At 39.5% G+C, this 16,027-nt stretch overlaps 2 protein-coding genes across 2 annotated transcripts in view; both read left to right on the top strand.

Moving 5' to 3' along the window:
• The window catches only part of trak1a (trafficking protein, kinesin binding 1a), a 346,028-nt gene that overhangs the window by 52,783 nt on the left and 277,218 nt on the right, over positions 1–16,027 (top strand). The window lies entirely within an intron of this gene.
• LOC146658697 (uncharacterized) lies at positions 12,237–14,789 on the top strand. Its single transcript, XM_085421727.1, has 4 exons — positions 12,237–12,373; positions 13,257–13,405; positions 14,107–14,271; positions 14,349–14,789. The coding sequence occupies exons 2-4, from the start codon at positions 13,349–13,351 to the stop codon at positions 14,514–14,516; spliced, it is 390 nt and encodes a 129-aa protein (XP_085277853.1). The 5' UTR covers positions 12,237–12,373; positions 13,257–13,348; the 3' UTR covers positions 14,517–14,789.

Here is a 16,027-nt window from a genome sequence, read left to right on the forward strand (position 1 = left end):
CGTGTTCTCTGCTGCAGGCTTTCAGTTATATTTGCTTACCAGCAGATGAGATATCAATCATTGATAGCTCCAGCCCAACCTGTGCTGGAGCTGCTGCTGCAAGACTTTAACTTAATTTATTCTTGAGATACATAAACCCATCATTTCTGCCAGGGTTGCATTTCAGTTCAATGCGATTAAATTAAATTAAATTAAATTAAATTAAATTAAATTAAATTAAATTAAATTAAATTAAATTAAATTAAATTAAATTAAATTTATATAGCACTAATTGCAAAAAGGTTCTTTAGATTTTAAGCTAAAGACCCAACAAGAAAGAAGAGAAAAAACCCCAACAATCAGATGACCCGAGTATGAACAAGCACTTGGTGACAGTGGGAAGGAAAAACTCCCTTTTAACAGGAAGAAATCTCCAGCAGAACCAGGGTCAGGGAAGGGAAGTCATCTGCTGCAACCAGTTGGCCCTGATAGGACAAACCTCACCTAAGTTGACCCCCTACTGGGCTTGAGCAGCGGGTTTGTTTTTTTTAATGCAAAGGCTGCATCAGTTAAGTTTACTAGTGGTTTCAGCGTAGCAGAGACTTCTTAAACCTGAGAGCTCTTCTCAGACCAGACAGGTTGAGCACACACAGACATATTGTTTTCATATTTTTGTGGAGACATCTAATTGACATAATGTTTTCCCTAGCCCCTTACCCTTACCCTAACCATCAAAAATAAATGCCTAACCCTAACCCAATTGTAACCCTGACACTAAAACTGCATTTTGAGTCTCAAAAATGCCTTCAAACTCGTGGGGACGGGGATTTTGTCCCCATATGGACTGTTGGTCCCCACAAGTATAGTAAACTTCCAATCTTTGGTCCCCACAAATATATAAACATGGTACACACACACTTACACATCCACACACGTGCACAAACACACACACACTTGATAACAATTGAAAGCACGTGTGCTCCACAGCAACTCGGGAAGATTGTGTTCCTAATTTGCTGCACAGCCTATCAGCTGTGAGTCTCAGTGTGTCTGGCGGAGGATGAGGTTGATTAGAAACTCACGGCAAATGTGCCAATAACTCTACCTGGCTCTGCTTCCTACTCTGTTACTTACTCTGAAGTCACTTTTGTTCAGTACAGAAGTTTTTAAACCATAGAAAACAGTGTTTATGCTGGCTTAGTGTTTTGTCTAAATAATGCTTTAACATTTAGATGTCAGTGTTTCCCACATCTTCAGATGATGTCAAATTAATATACTTTGGCTGTTTTGAACAGTTGTTATTTTTAAAGTTGGGTTGTTATTTAGGAAAAAACTAAAAACTGCATATTGATTCAACACCCTGAAACTTGTCTCTGTGTGGGATACTGAAATGATTAGGCTGACAGACTTTGAACTTTTCTGAGCCTGAGAAGTTCAACGACATTTTCAAGGACTTCTAGGCAGAGGTGTTATGCTGCACAGATCCCGATGCATCTCATAACTTATAGATAAAGGCCTTAACAGATACCACTAACTGTTTGCTCTGTGAAGTGACATCTCCTTGTCTTCCTGAAGGTTAGATTTCATACAATACAAGTTATACAAATTCATGATGTTTCTGGAGTTTGTCTTTTCTTGTGTTTTGATTTTACTTTCTTTATGACCTCTCCGTCCCCACAGAGTTTGGTTCACTCCTCCATTTTTGAAAACAAAATAAAAATCTTGAGGCCACATCAAAGACACAGCTGAACATGCAGAGCAAACCTATACTGGCAGTCATGGTGTCTAAATGTGTCCGAAGCTGCTAGCGAAGGCAGAGGTGTCTGATGGACTAAAGCAGTGGCTCCACTCTCAGGTCAAAGATGTAAGTGAAACAAGTTTCTTTTATGTTGGGCTGAAATTGAAATCTGAGCTGACAGCAGCCAGTAGAAGAACTGAAACTAAAAAATTATCTTTTCACATCAGATCTTCTTTTTCATATTTTAGAAACTTTTCAACTTATCTATGCTTAACAAATGTTTGTTCCGATTCATTATTTCTTCTGCCAGTGAGTTTATGAGTTTACCCAAAGAGTTTTGGGTAAACTTCAGTATAATGCAGCAGAATTTAAGGATCAGTGTTTGTCTCCTTTTGGCTTAAATAAGAAAAATGATTTCATTAGACATGTCCACTGAGGGGAGTGAACAGCACTTTTTGGCTGCTTTAACCGGCATCATTTCAGTCTATGTACTTCCGTGTTGGATTTTTGGATGTGCTTTATGGGGCTTTGCTAAGACGGAAGCTATAAATGGATGCACAGATGATTAATATAGTAAAAACATGCACAAATGGGTATACTGATGATGATGACAACTGCCCTAAAGATTAGTTCCACACAGATGGATTAATAGAGTAAATCTATTTAAAGAAACACTGGCAGGACTCTTTACTCACGGGTAATGAGTATTTAGCTTCAGATTTATAACAGCTGAGTAGAAGAAAATAATATTATAAAATATTACAAAAAAATCCCAAAATATAAATGTTTTAAATTATATATATATATGTATATATGTGTATATATATATATATATATATATATATATATATATATATATATATATATATATATATATATATATATATATATATATATATATATATATATATTATATATATATATATATATATATATATATATACCACAGCGACCTCCCTGAACAGGGTCCAGTAACCATCACAGTGGCAGATATCCAAGAAAGGGTCTCCAGTATGAAGAGTTGGACAGCACGAGGGCCCGACATGGTTCACGCCTACTGGCTGAAGAAGCTGACTGCACTCCATGAGCGTCTGGCAGCACAAATGAACCAGCTGCTAGTTAACGAGAGACACCCGGAATGGCTAACTGAAGGCCGGACGGTCCTGATCCCCAAGGACCCCAAGAAGGGAGCGGTCCCCTCCAACTACCGACCAATAACCTGCCTCAGTACTACATGGAAGCTCCTGTCAGGCATCATATCGGCTAAGATGAACAGGCACATGGGTCAATACATGAGCGGGACACAGAAAGGAATTGGCAAGAATACCAGAGGCGCAAAACACCAGCTACTGGTAGACAGAACAATCAGCCAAGACTGCAAGACCAGACTGACCAACCTGTGCACTGCCTGGATTGATTACAAGAAGGCCTATGACTCAATGCCCCACAGCTGGATACTGGAATGCCTAGAATTGTACAAGATCAATGGGACCCTAAGAGCCTTCATCAGGAACTCAATGGGGATGTGGCGTACAACACTAGAGGCCAACTCCAAGCCCGTAGCACAAGTCACCATCAAGTGCGGGATCTACCAAGGAGATGCTCTGTCCCCACTGCTGTTCTGCATAGGCCTGAACCCCCTCAGTGAGATCATTAACAAGACTGGCTACAGATACCGACTACGGAACGGAGCAGTTGTCAGCCACCTCCTGTACATGGATGACATCAAGCTGTATGCCAAGAGTGAACGAGACATCGATTCACTGATCCACACTACCAGGCTATACAGCAATGACATTGGAATGTCGTTCGGACTGGAGAAGTGTAGTCGGATGGTAACAAAGAGAGGGAAGGTAGTCAGAACTGAGGGGATTGAACTACCAGAAGGCAACATTGCAGACATAGAGGACAGTTACAGGTACCTGGGGATCCCACAGGCGAATGGGAACCATGAAGAGGCCGCTAGAAAAGCTGCAACCACCAAGTACCTGCAGAGGGTCAGGCAAGTCCTGAGGAGTCAGCTGAATGGTAAGAACAAGATCCGGGCCATCAACACGTACGCCCTGCCCGTGATCAGGTACCCTGCTGGGGTAATAGGCTGGCCAAAGGAGGAGATAGAAGCCACTGACATAAAGACAAGAAAGCTCCTTACCATGCATGGAGGGTTTCACCCCAAGTCCAGCACCCTGAGGCTGTACGCTAAGCGGAAGGAAGGGGGCCGGGGACTGGTGAGTGTCAGCACCACAGTCCAGGATGAGACAACGAACATCCAAGAATACATTGGGAAGATGGCCCCAACTGACCGAGTGCTCAGTGAATACCTCAGGCAGCAGAAACCCAAGAAAGAGGAGGGAGATGAGGAACCATCATGGAAGGACAGAGCCCTGCACGGTATGTACCACCGGCAGATAGAGGAGGTGGCTGATATCCAGAAATCCTACCAGTGGCTGGACAAAGCTGGACTGAAAGACAGCACAGAGGCACTAATCATGGCAGCACAAGAACAAGCTCTGAGTACAAGATCCATAGAGGCTGGGGTCTATCACACCAGGCAAGACCCCAGGTGCAGGCTGTGTAAAGATGCCCCAGAGACAATCCAGCACATAACAGCAGGGTGCAAGATGCTAGCAGGCAAGGCATACATGGAACGCCATAACCAAGTGGCCGGCATAGTGTACAGGAACATCTGTGCCGAGTATAACCTGGAAGTCCCGAGGTCAAAATGGGAGATGCCCCCAAGGGTGGAGAATGACCGAGCTAAGATCCTGTGGGACTTCCAGATACAGACGGACAAAATGGTGGTGGCTAACCAACCGGACATAGTAGTGGTAGACAAACAGAAGAAGACGGCCGTAGTGATTGATGTAGCGGTTCCGAATGACAGCAATATCAGGAAGAAGGAACACGAGAAGCTGGAGAAATATCAAGGGCTCAGAGAAGAGCTCGAGAGGATGTGGAGGGTGAAGGTAACGGTGGTCCCCGTGGTAATCGGAGCACTAGGTGCGGTGACTCCCAAGCTAGGCGAGTGGCTCCAGCAGATCCCGGGAACAACATCGGAGATCTCTGTCCAGAAGAGCGCAGTCCTGGGAACAGCTAAGATACTGCGCAGGACCCTCAAGCTCCCAGGACCCGAGCTTGAAGGATAAACCGCCCGCAGGGGCGTGCTGGGTGTTTATATATATATATATAATGTACATACACCTTACATTTCTATATTTTTTTTAATTAAAATAGCGTTGTTATTAATGATATTGTTTGCATTTTTGTAATCTTAATAAAATTTGCCTTTTGAATATTGATCATTCCTTTACCTGTGATACTGGAGATTTTTGAGTTTTCAATTTTTGTATTGTAACAGTGGGTTCCACTAAAACGCTGTTTCCTCGGATTTGCTCTGGGAACTCAAACACATCTGATTTTCCTCCATGTCCTCTTCAGGAGTTTGATGCTTGTGCATACATACTTCCCTGAATAGCAGCTGAAATGTATTTCAGAGCCTGGGGCCCACAATCTTTGTAAATCTGTCACACTCAGTGTCTTTGTTCTTTAAGATGGTGGCTGAAGTGTGGACTATGTGTGGCACCTATATCCAAATATTCTTTTCTAATCTTACTGTACTGATGAGAAAAAACCCCTAACGGTCTTCATTTGTTAACCCTAACATTAACATTGTTAAAATTCCTGTGGTGCATTTAAGTTGCTATGATACTGACACGTCTTTTCATTTTGTGCGTCATGCCAGTACATTTACTCTGCCATCAGTGAAGTCCTCTGATGTACAATGACATTTGCAAAAACTTATAACATGGATTGGCAGTTTGTTTTGTGCCGACAACATCAGATCAAAATATTTTTTTAAATTCTTTTTTAAGATGTGTTCATTCCCTCCCAGATAATTTTCCCAATGACTCTGAACTCTTACTATAAATACAATTTTTTGTAACATATATAATGATTATAATCTGTCACTGTGCTAGCCTTAATGATGTAAAAACATAGATAAGTTTTCTACAAAGGAATGTCATGGCCAGAGTAAGAACAAAATACTTTATTGTTCATTCTGAGAAAAGAGATTAAACTTAAAATACTATTTGAGTACTCGATTTTTGAGAATAAAGTCACAATGTGAAGACTAAAGCTGCCACGGCTACAACCCAATCTACAGAATGCATTGTGTAGATGAGTTCGTGAAATCGCACTTCAAAAGCGGTTTTAGTAGCAAGGAAATGGTTTCTCTTTTAGCAGATAAACACAGTCAGGTGATTTGTATAAGGATGTTGAAGAGATGGTGCAGAAAGATGTATTTGGTCAGATGGAAAAAACACAAAGTTAAAAGAGTTGGCCAAAATTAATACACCGATGCAAGGATTTTGATGGTAACACCCCCGTGCATCATAGGACAGCTGATCAGGTTGTTTCACTAACTCATCCACACAAGGCTTTTGCAGAGGGTACAGCAGCTGTAGAAGTTGTTGGATTCGAAAGAACAACTGTAATCTACACATTTCAACTTTATTCTCAAAATAGTATTTAGATTTTAATCTTGAAATTTTGACTTTTTTCAAGATGAACATGTTTTTTTTTTATTACTCCATTGTTTTTTTTGTACTTTTTTGATTATTTTTGGTCACTTCTGTTGTGTTCTTGACAGTGAGCCTCCTATTTTCCTCATTACTCACACCCTTCCTGCTGCTCTGTTTGTATCCACTGAATCAGCTCATCAGTCACGGATGATTTGAATGAAAACGGAATCTGACCCAAAATGCTGAAAACCAAATCTGACAGCTTTTACCCCTTCTGGGAGCTCAAGGGTAATTCTCTTACAAACCGCCTAAACAATCCCAGAGATTGTTAGCAAGACTGGAAGACAGACAAGGTCAACACACAACACTCCAACTGAATGTGGCAGCACAGCCATTACACCGGAGAGTGTTTGTCTTATAAATGAGTATCACTGTCAGGGTGTATGTCAGATGAGCATTTCTTTGATCTCGGTGAAACACAAATGACTCTGCAGAGTGACTCAGAACCAATTAAGCCTCTCACCATCTAACAGTGCCTTTATTCTTCAAGCCTTCCCCAACCAATTGTCTCTCCAATCACGACCTCAGACGTGCGCTTTAACTGCAATCTCCCCTCTTTGACCCTCTTTCACAAATGTGTGAGAAAAACAGAGTATTTTGGCTTATTAAAAACTGCATTAGTGGTTTGATTAGCCTTTGGTTAACTGTGAGAATGAGCAGCATATAGAGTTTGAGGCACATACCAGCTGAGTACCTGATGCCCATCCGTGTCTGGAGATTAAGCATTCCCAGTCGTGACACAAATATGTAAATCTGTTTTGATCAGAGAAAAAGCCAGATGCTGTCAATTTAGCCCACAGCGATCAAGATTCAAAGTCCCAGCTCTTTAATTTTTACTTTTTAAAAAAGTCTTCTTAATATAAGCTGACGTCAGGAGTCAGCTCCCGAGTGTGGATCAATTACGAAACTGTCTGAAACAACAGTTTGCATGATGACAAATGATCCACTGATGTCTGCGTTACCTCCGCCTGCCTATGGAGTTATACAAGTAAATCCAAGTAATTAAATAAATTCAGTAATCTTTTTTTAACAGTCCAAATAAGTGAAATATCTTGAGTTCATCTAACATTTTCTTTCATTTGAGTTTGTTCAACTTATTATTTTTGATCAGCTTCAACTGTTTTGCCTATGAAATACCTGCTGCTTAAAAACAGCATTTATTCTTTATTTATTCTTTATTTCAATTATACGGCAGTCATCTTTGGAAGGCTTTGATTCCTGGGGTCCCAAACATAAAAGATATGTCTTTAGTCTCATATAAAAGCTGGACTGATTTAGATTCTGTTAAAAAGTGAACTGTCCTTGTCTTTTATTAGCTCTTCACAGGTTCCTGCACTTTAACATTCACCGAACACCAGAGTTAGCATTATTATACAAAAAAGTAATGTACACATTACAGTTTAGTTTGCTTAAAAGTTTGCAGTATGTTACTTATAGTAGTAACTTATGGAGAAAGTCACCCACCTTACTTTATCTTTATATGTCTTTACTGTGCATTTACTTAAAGACTGGACGTACCATCTTTTTTGTCACTTCTACCTTACTCCTCTGGCAATTTTAATAATGGTAAAATGTGTAGAAATGCTGTCATTTATACCTAACCTATGATACTTGTAGCAACATTCAATAGATGTACAAATATTATATGAAATGTAAAAGATTTTATTTGATGTTTGATCAGAAAAAAACACGAAATGCCAAAGACATATATAAGACTAATTTATATTCACTATTCAACTTCAAATGGTTACAACTTGTGAAAAAACTCATAAATGAAGTTGCTTAACAAAGTATATTTGCTAAATTGCAATTGCCTGCCACTATAATGCCATCCAGTGTCCAGTGTATGACTACAGTGGCAATTTGGTGCCAATTTGTACTTGTGTAGTTGTCCCATAATGAATTAGCTTGTTGCAATTCGTATTGCATTCATAATTTTTGATCGGCTTCTCTAAAGTTAGAATGCAAAAGTTCCAAAAATGCCAAACAGATATTTACTTCTATTAAAGCTGATAACCAAGAGTTGTTAAAAATAGATTACTACATTTAAAATCCGCTGCCCAAACTGTTGACTAAATATAGCACTGCAGTGAAAAAGAAGGGATACCCAGAGATAAAATATAGAGGTTAAATGGTAAATGAGAAACCACTGACCCTATTACTAAAACCAATACATCATAAGAGAGCGGGATCATTGAGGAATATTTGCGCTACTGATCCAGCTGCTCTGTATCAAATTACATAGAGACCAGAGTAACAATAGCCTGTTGATCCACTGATTCACACGCAAGGGTCGTCTGCATTATGAAGACTGATCACTAAACCAACACTGGTGACAGCACTGTTAGATTTTTTGTGTGTGAACATAAAATAAAAGTACCTCCTGCCTGCAGTCCTTTTACAAACATATCTCACCCCTGTGGTTAAGCTAAAGGGAGAGAAACCCTGATTGTGTACACTGTCCTAAGAATACAGCCAAAGCTACTCAATAACAACACAGTACCAGTGTACAGTGTTACATAAGACCGACAGGACTATAAATGCAACACTATGTGCTATAATTTGAATATAGTAACATTGTTTAATTTACTATGTTTGCTCACATTAAAGTACATAGAGCAAGACAGGAAAACAACAAAGAGAACAGGTCGTTGTTCTATATTAGCACGGTTCTTGTTCTGTATTATGACATCTTACACGGAGAGTGTTGCCACTCAAAGTGCCAATTTTTCCTAGTGGTAGCTCTCAGCATTACATCAAAACAAACCAGAAGTTTGTAAAGATGTGTGTGTAAAAAACAGGAAACTTTCGTCTGCAAAAAAGTTCTGCTTTAAATCCTTTTTGCAGAACCTCTCCACAGCCTAAAGAAGTGGGTTTAACTGTTGTTACACATGTATATATTAAGTGTATATGTTTTTTTATTATAAGAATGCCAGTTTGACCACTTCAAAAATGTCAGTTGGGGATACCTTTTTAGATACTAATACGTGTTTCTTTGTATTGCTTTGCCTGGTTGTGCAGCTGGCAAACTGACATATTTAACCTCCTAAGACCTGAACTCTTCCACAGCATGCATTTTTAATTTCTCTTTGATATTTGGGCATGTTGGGACCTGATGAATGTAAAAACAAAGAATTTCCAGATTTTTAAAAATTTTTTTTTTACCTGATTTTTGTTTCTGAGAGAAATGACATCCACATATAAGGACATTTGTTTTAAATGTTGATAGAACAGTGGCAGTATAATGTCCTCATATCTGGATATCAGTCCCTTGTAGAGCAAAATGTATTATTTTGCTCTAGACATCCCAAAATATGATGTCTACATACATGGATGCCAGGAGGTTAAATAAGGTTGGTAGATGTTGTTTATATGCTTAAAATGGTCATTTTAGTGCATTTCTAGGTGGTTGTTAGATAAGCATGATTTATACTAAAAATAGGTGCCTTTTTTTTTTTGTTTAGCAGCGCCCACTTGGTTGAGCAGCAAACCCATATGCCAAAAGACTGCAGGGGCCTCGGCTTGAAAAAAGGACATTGCTTGCACGTCAGTCTCCCTCACGCTCTCCCTGCTTTTCCTGTCTACTCTACTGTTGCTGTCCAATAAAGCCTAAAAATGCAGGAAAACAAAAAACAACAGGTGATTTTTACTAGGCGATGGTTTCATAACATATCATACATAATTCAGTTTTTGTTTATAAGGACGGGATGTTATTATTAATGGATAAAGTTGTTACAATGCTTTTCTAATATGTTATAGCTGCACAAGTGCTTTATTTTAGTCTGTTGCTGGGTGAATGAAAGGGTGCCTGGTAACATCATGGTATCTGATACAAATATGAACCTTCATGGACTTGTGTGCCAACTTTGGTTGTTCAGCTCCTGATGGTGTAGGATGAGCTGATGGACAAAGAAACAAATAGAGTGAGCTTTTGTGTATTACAGTGAAATACAGTAATCTGTTACTATTGTAATCAGGAGACTTAAAGCGACATTAGACTTTGACATGGGAATGTAGGGGCAGCCTCTATGGTAATTCAGGTTGGAGGACTTGTTGTGTTTCAGGGCTCTGAATAAAAACAGCACAGTCTGTGTTAAGCTTCCTCTGACTTCCTCCAAAGCATCACAGGAAAAGTCACAAACATGCAAACCTCAAATGCTCATCATTCTTAAAACAAATAAATCTGTTGAACACTGAACGTCGAGTGTTCCAGCGCGATCTAAAAAAAACGAGCAAATCTTTTAAAAAAGCACCAACTGTCTAACTACATTATTGCATGTGGCAGTTTGAAACAATGATGAAATTTCAGATTTCATCTGGATGTCATCATTGTCTGTGGCTCCATCAGCAAAGTTTGGAGCTTCAAATTCCACCTTAAAGTTTCTGGGCATTAAGAAAGTGCTACACGCTGAGGAAGAACTCTGGGGGGAAAACCACCAGCCATGAACTTTAATTACACCAGCTTATAAGAGAGATGCGCTTTCAGCTTCATCTCTATTTGCCCCAGCTCACCACAGTTATTGGAAAATAAGAAACAAAAGAGTGTATAACCCAACATTTCTAAGAAAGTGCGGCAATAACAGTGATACGCTTGTCTTCACGCACTTTGTAATATCGCATGTCTGTCGTTCCCTTTCTTCCCCCGGCCGGCGCACACAGGTGCGATGCCGTCATTTCCCCTTTTCAATCCATCTTTTAAACGGTCTGTCTCTGTCACCTTTTTATTGGTGCCGTGCTGCCTGGAGGACCACACGGACACACAGACAAAGACCGTGGCGCAAAATACAGAATCACCCACACACAGCAGCGCGTCACACACACTGTAGGGGTGGACAATATAGCCGTCCACTGCTGGTTAATCACAGAATGGTGTGATCTTTCTAAAGTCACTCCCTCCTGAACCTTATGGTGGTGCTGGGACTCATATCGATTTTGCACACATGTTGAGCTGTAAGAACAGATAGAAGGCAGCAACACTGTGTTTGTGTGTGTGCGAGTTAGTGATGTGTCCATGCTGTTATTTCATTATCCAGCTGATGATGGCTCACCTACTGAGCCAGCCCACAGAGATCAGTCAGTCCTGCAGTGTTACTAACATCTTAACAGGTAGCATTTGTACTGTGTTCTAACAATGCCAACAAATGACATGTTTTTAATTTGAGTCCCATTAACATTTGCCTACACTCAGAAAAATTATGGTTCTTAAATGGTTCTTCAGATGTCTTCATGGTTCTTTAAAGAACCATCATACGTCAAAGAACCTTTTTATTTTGTGGATGGTTCTTCAGCTATTACAAATGGTTCTTTAAAGAACAAAAGGTTCTTCATCCTTAGCAATCTAAGTTTGATGGTGTAAATGGCATAAATATTTATTCACTATAATGAGGCTGTGAATTATACTGTGTGTTTTCTTTGTGTGCATGTGTGTGCGAAGGGGGAGGGCGGGATACCTGGCAATTACCCTTTAAGAGAAGATGGTAGGAAACTGAATATTCAAATAAAAGTTAGAAATATTTGCAAACAGTAGACACAATACACACATTCAAATACTGTACTTTAGTTTTACATTTTAATAAAGCATTACTATTTTCTACTCCAAGGCATTACTTTTGAGATTATTATATATTTTTGAAAATATAGCATAATGATAATACTAGTTATTGTAAACTTTACAAACCACCCAGCAGTATGTAAAGTCAAATTATAAAATACAAGTGAATAACAATTGCAGAACAGAATGTCAGTGTAATGAACACACTTCGTTTTGACAAAGCACACTGCTTAGGTAAATGATCTGAGTAGTTGTTCATCACTGAGCAATTTGTTAATATGTGTTTCGAGCCAAATAAATGACAGGGAGAGAGAGAGTGACGTCAGAACACGTCATACTATAACCTCCCGGGAGCGGACGGAGGGGTCAGTCGTTGGGATGCGCATGCGCAGACAGAGTGCGCGAGCGGCGGGCCTTGACCTTTCGGGAAAAAAAAACTCACGGACGGTGACAGCGAAACGGATAACAGTCTTCAGTACCTGCTGGACTTTGAAGCTGTGGATTCTGGGACTGTTAGAAAAGGTAAAACATTTTCATTAAAACCTTATTACTGTTTTGTTTTTGTTACTCGTCATTGTAGCTTGCTGTTAATGTTGTGCTAACAGTAGCGATTAGCTAGATACGTTAGCCGTTGACGTCAAACCACTGTTATAATTAAGTGAAGCTGCTCCCAGCTAATTTGAACTTTTGGCTTCTAAAATATGTGGTTCAATTGCGTGCTGTGTACATAACCTAATGTCAGCTAGACCGAAATTAAAATTTAATATATTGTTAAAGTCAGTAAAATGGCGCCTGAAGCCTGTTGTGGCGTGAGCTCTGTGTCTGCTCTAGAAACTCTCAAATTCTATACATCTGAGCCGTACATTAAATACTCACATGAACCTGTACTTTGAATTCTGTATGAGCTGTATAAAATACAGCTATGCATAAGAGTTTTGAATGAATAATTAGATTAGATAACTCTTTATTGTCTAATCGAATTATATAGAAATGAATAGAAATGTGACATGAGAAGGTGTGTCTTTGACTGTTCCTGCATAACTTAGTTTCGGACTAGTTGACAAGTTATGCTCCGGTCATTTGATGTTTCCAAGATAGATGTTCTTTTGTAATATAGTTAAATTTTCTTTGTATATTTCATTTATCCACCATCATACATACAAGCTAAGAAGAAGTCGTTATACTAACAAGAGGTATCAACGCTGGGCCAAAGTTCAGCACATGGTTAAAGTTTGTAATCCAGCCAGGGTGTAAATATCACTCAGCAGCCAGAGCTGAAGCAGGTAGCATCAACACATAAATCTACTCTACTCGGCTTAAATCACAAGAGCACCTCTGGCCAAAAAGCTGTAGATTTTTCTTGTTTGCACAAATTAATCCAGATTCACATTAATTGTGTTCACAGCTCCAACAAAATGAGGAAGAGGAGGGGGAGAAACACAATTAGGTTGAATTACAATTGGATGGAAGGCGAGGACAAGGAGAAGGAAGCTTAGGATGAGGAGGAAGAGAAGCAGCAGGAGCATCTTTAGGGATCCCTATGATGTCATTGAGGTTTGTTTCATTAATATGGTCCTCTCACAAAGAACGATGACTTGTTTTAGTTCACCTACTTCCTGTTTTTAATAGTGATGTGCAAAATGTTGTGAAAAACCACGGAGCAGGCACGTATAGTGCATCTGCAGGTAAATGAACATCAAATCTCTAAGACAGACTGAAATCTGTATATTTATCACCCTTATGATAAAACCCATGTCAGCCATTGGTTTATGGACTTTGTATTTTGAAGCCTCAGCATCTGCTTTATTGCTGTTGCTATGTTGGGACCATATTAGGATGAGGGATCAGAATCTGGAGTCATGCACACTATTGTTTCATTTAGTGTGTATCCATAAGATTCGTACAGCAGATCCAAGTTGTTCCTTGAAAACAGGAAAGTCGTCTGCATAGAGGAGAACTTTAATAGCAGGCTTGTACAAAGTGAGGCTTTGTGCACTCGTTTTACTTCTGTCACCCTGTTTTGATGCAGATTTCACTTGAAATCAGGCAAGAACTGGACTTATTTTTTATAATGTGTTCTTGTGAATTGATTGTGTATCGAATATGTTTGATTTGACTTTCTGCAAGACAACAGTCGTCCACTGGCCAAAAAAGTTTTCCAAATACCTCCACTTGATCTAGCCTGGATTTAGAAAAGAATAGCAAAAAAAATCTGCACCTCCTGCTTCAGATGCAGTTTGTGTTTCTGTGTTCAGAGGCAGCGGCGAGAGGGGAGACCTCGGATCATCCAGCTCAAGAGCCTGACCAGGAGGAGTCGAACATTAACTCAGCTCTTCCAGGGCACCCTGCAGACTCGGCTGTTGGCATCGACAAGGGATGACGTGAACGCCAAACTGGAGTCCATCACAGGTCAACTGCAGGTATGCGAGTCAGACCTTCTGAGGAGGGTTTCACTTTTCTCTCTTCTTTATAATTGACTCTTTTCTCTCTCTTTCAGCTCCTTGTCTCAGAGTGGGAGGGATTTGAAGCACAAAGGGAGGAGCTTGTCGTTTGGTTGACTGATATGGATGTCCGCCTGAGTGAGGTTGACCAGCTGACAGGAAACACCAGTGAAAAACTGAAACAACTGCAGGTGTGGGCTTGTTTTGATATGACACATATTTGATATGATACATACGTCAGAGACATTGTCCTAAACTGGACTAACAAAGGACCATGAGTACAACATGAAACGTACATTACATAGCGTAAGGCTGAAGTTCATTGATCATTTTAATCATAAACTTGTTGAAATATTTTTATTGAACATGCAAACATCTGCTGATGAAAATGTGTTGATTTATTGGTCTGTTATGAAGCTATTGCTATTTCTAATGTGTTTTATCACTTTCTGATGTTTTATTAATTAAACAATACATGTATTATTTGTTGTGTTATCTGTAGCTATAGTATTTGTATATGTTTATTTATAGTATAGCAAATATATTTAATTATTACTGTTTAAAACACTAATATGTGACATGTATTAGTAGTGATGTTGTGCTGAGGGTTAAAATGCCTTTTTGTCTTTTGGTATACTACAAAATGACAATAAACCATTAATATATGTCTATGCTGTGCTCGTATTTATTTTACCCTACTCAAATTCAATTTATGATGCATTTTATTTTGAAAGATTTAAAATGGTTTTTTAAAGAACCATTTGAAGGACCTTTTTAAAAATGGTTCTTTAATGCCCCATTTCAGTCATTGCTCAAATTGTCTGTCATGTTTTTATTGGTGTGGGCCGTCGCAGTTATCTGAAGGGAAACACGGATGTCAACAGGAAAGCCTCGCGTTCACCCTCACACACAGAGACATTAAGCATAGCTTAACATGCGAGCACGAATACAATATAATTAATTCCACATTACAGCATATCGGTGCCTCACATAGTGTAAATGTGGACGTATTCTACAGTTTATCAGTCTTGTTAACGCCGCATTTCTCTCAGTATTTGCAGCTGTTTGTGTGTGTGCGGCTTGCCACAATTCTCTCAACACATTTTCTCCATTCAGCCAGCTAAACTCTCAATTTCCTGCCAGTGACAGACCGCCTCAGGCTGGCAATACAATTGTCTAAAATAGAAGAGAAGAGGGTGCGATGAAGAGGGTGTGTTTGGAATAGAGGAGTGAGATCCTTTCTCTCTACCTTGCTGATTCAGAATAAACATTACAAACAGAGTGAGGCTTCTAAGTGATTTTAAATCTATCCCAGCACCCAACACCACCGTCATATTCTCTCTCACAGTTGCCATTACATGCAGAGCAGCTTTGTGGTAGACCTAAGATTGAAAAGGTGGCTGGGCTGGCTGCACATGGTTTAAATGCACCATTATCACCTCTCCTGTCCTTGGAGGGTGGAGGCATTTAATAACTCCAGAAGAACAGTCACATTAGAGAAAACAGTGGTTGGAGACTGTGATACAAGCACATTTAATCAAAATGTGCAATAAATTTCCAAGCTCATTGCCTTTGAAACGGTTGTTTTGAAGATAGGAACTATTTCTACGACCACTCGGTGTCCGTTCTCATATTCAGTGAAACTTTAGTGCATCAATAAAAAGGCAATTGTCATGATCCTGGGTCATTTTGACCCAGCGTTTTGTGTTTCCTTTTGGTTTCACCTTGTGTTTTG

This window comes from Rhamphochromis longiceps, linkage group LG11 (genome assembly GCF_057381845.1).
Source record: "Rhamphochromis longiceps isolate RC_006_pf linkage group LG11, R_longiceps_female_GT1.1, whole genome shotgun sequence".
NCBI classification, from domain to species: Eukaryota; Metazoa; Chordata; class Actinopteri; order Cichliformes; family Cichlidae; genus Rhamphochromis; species Rhamphochromis longiceps.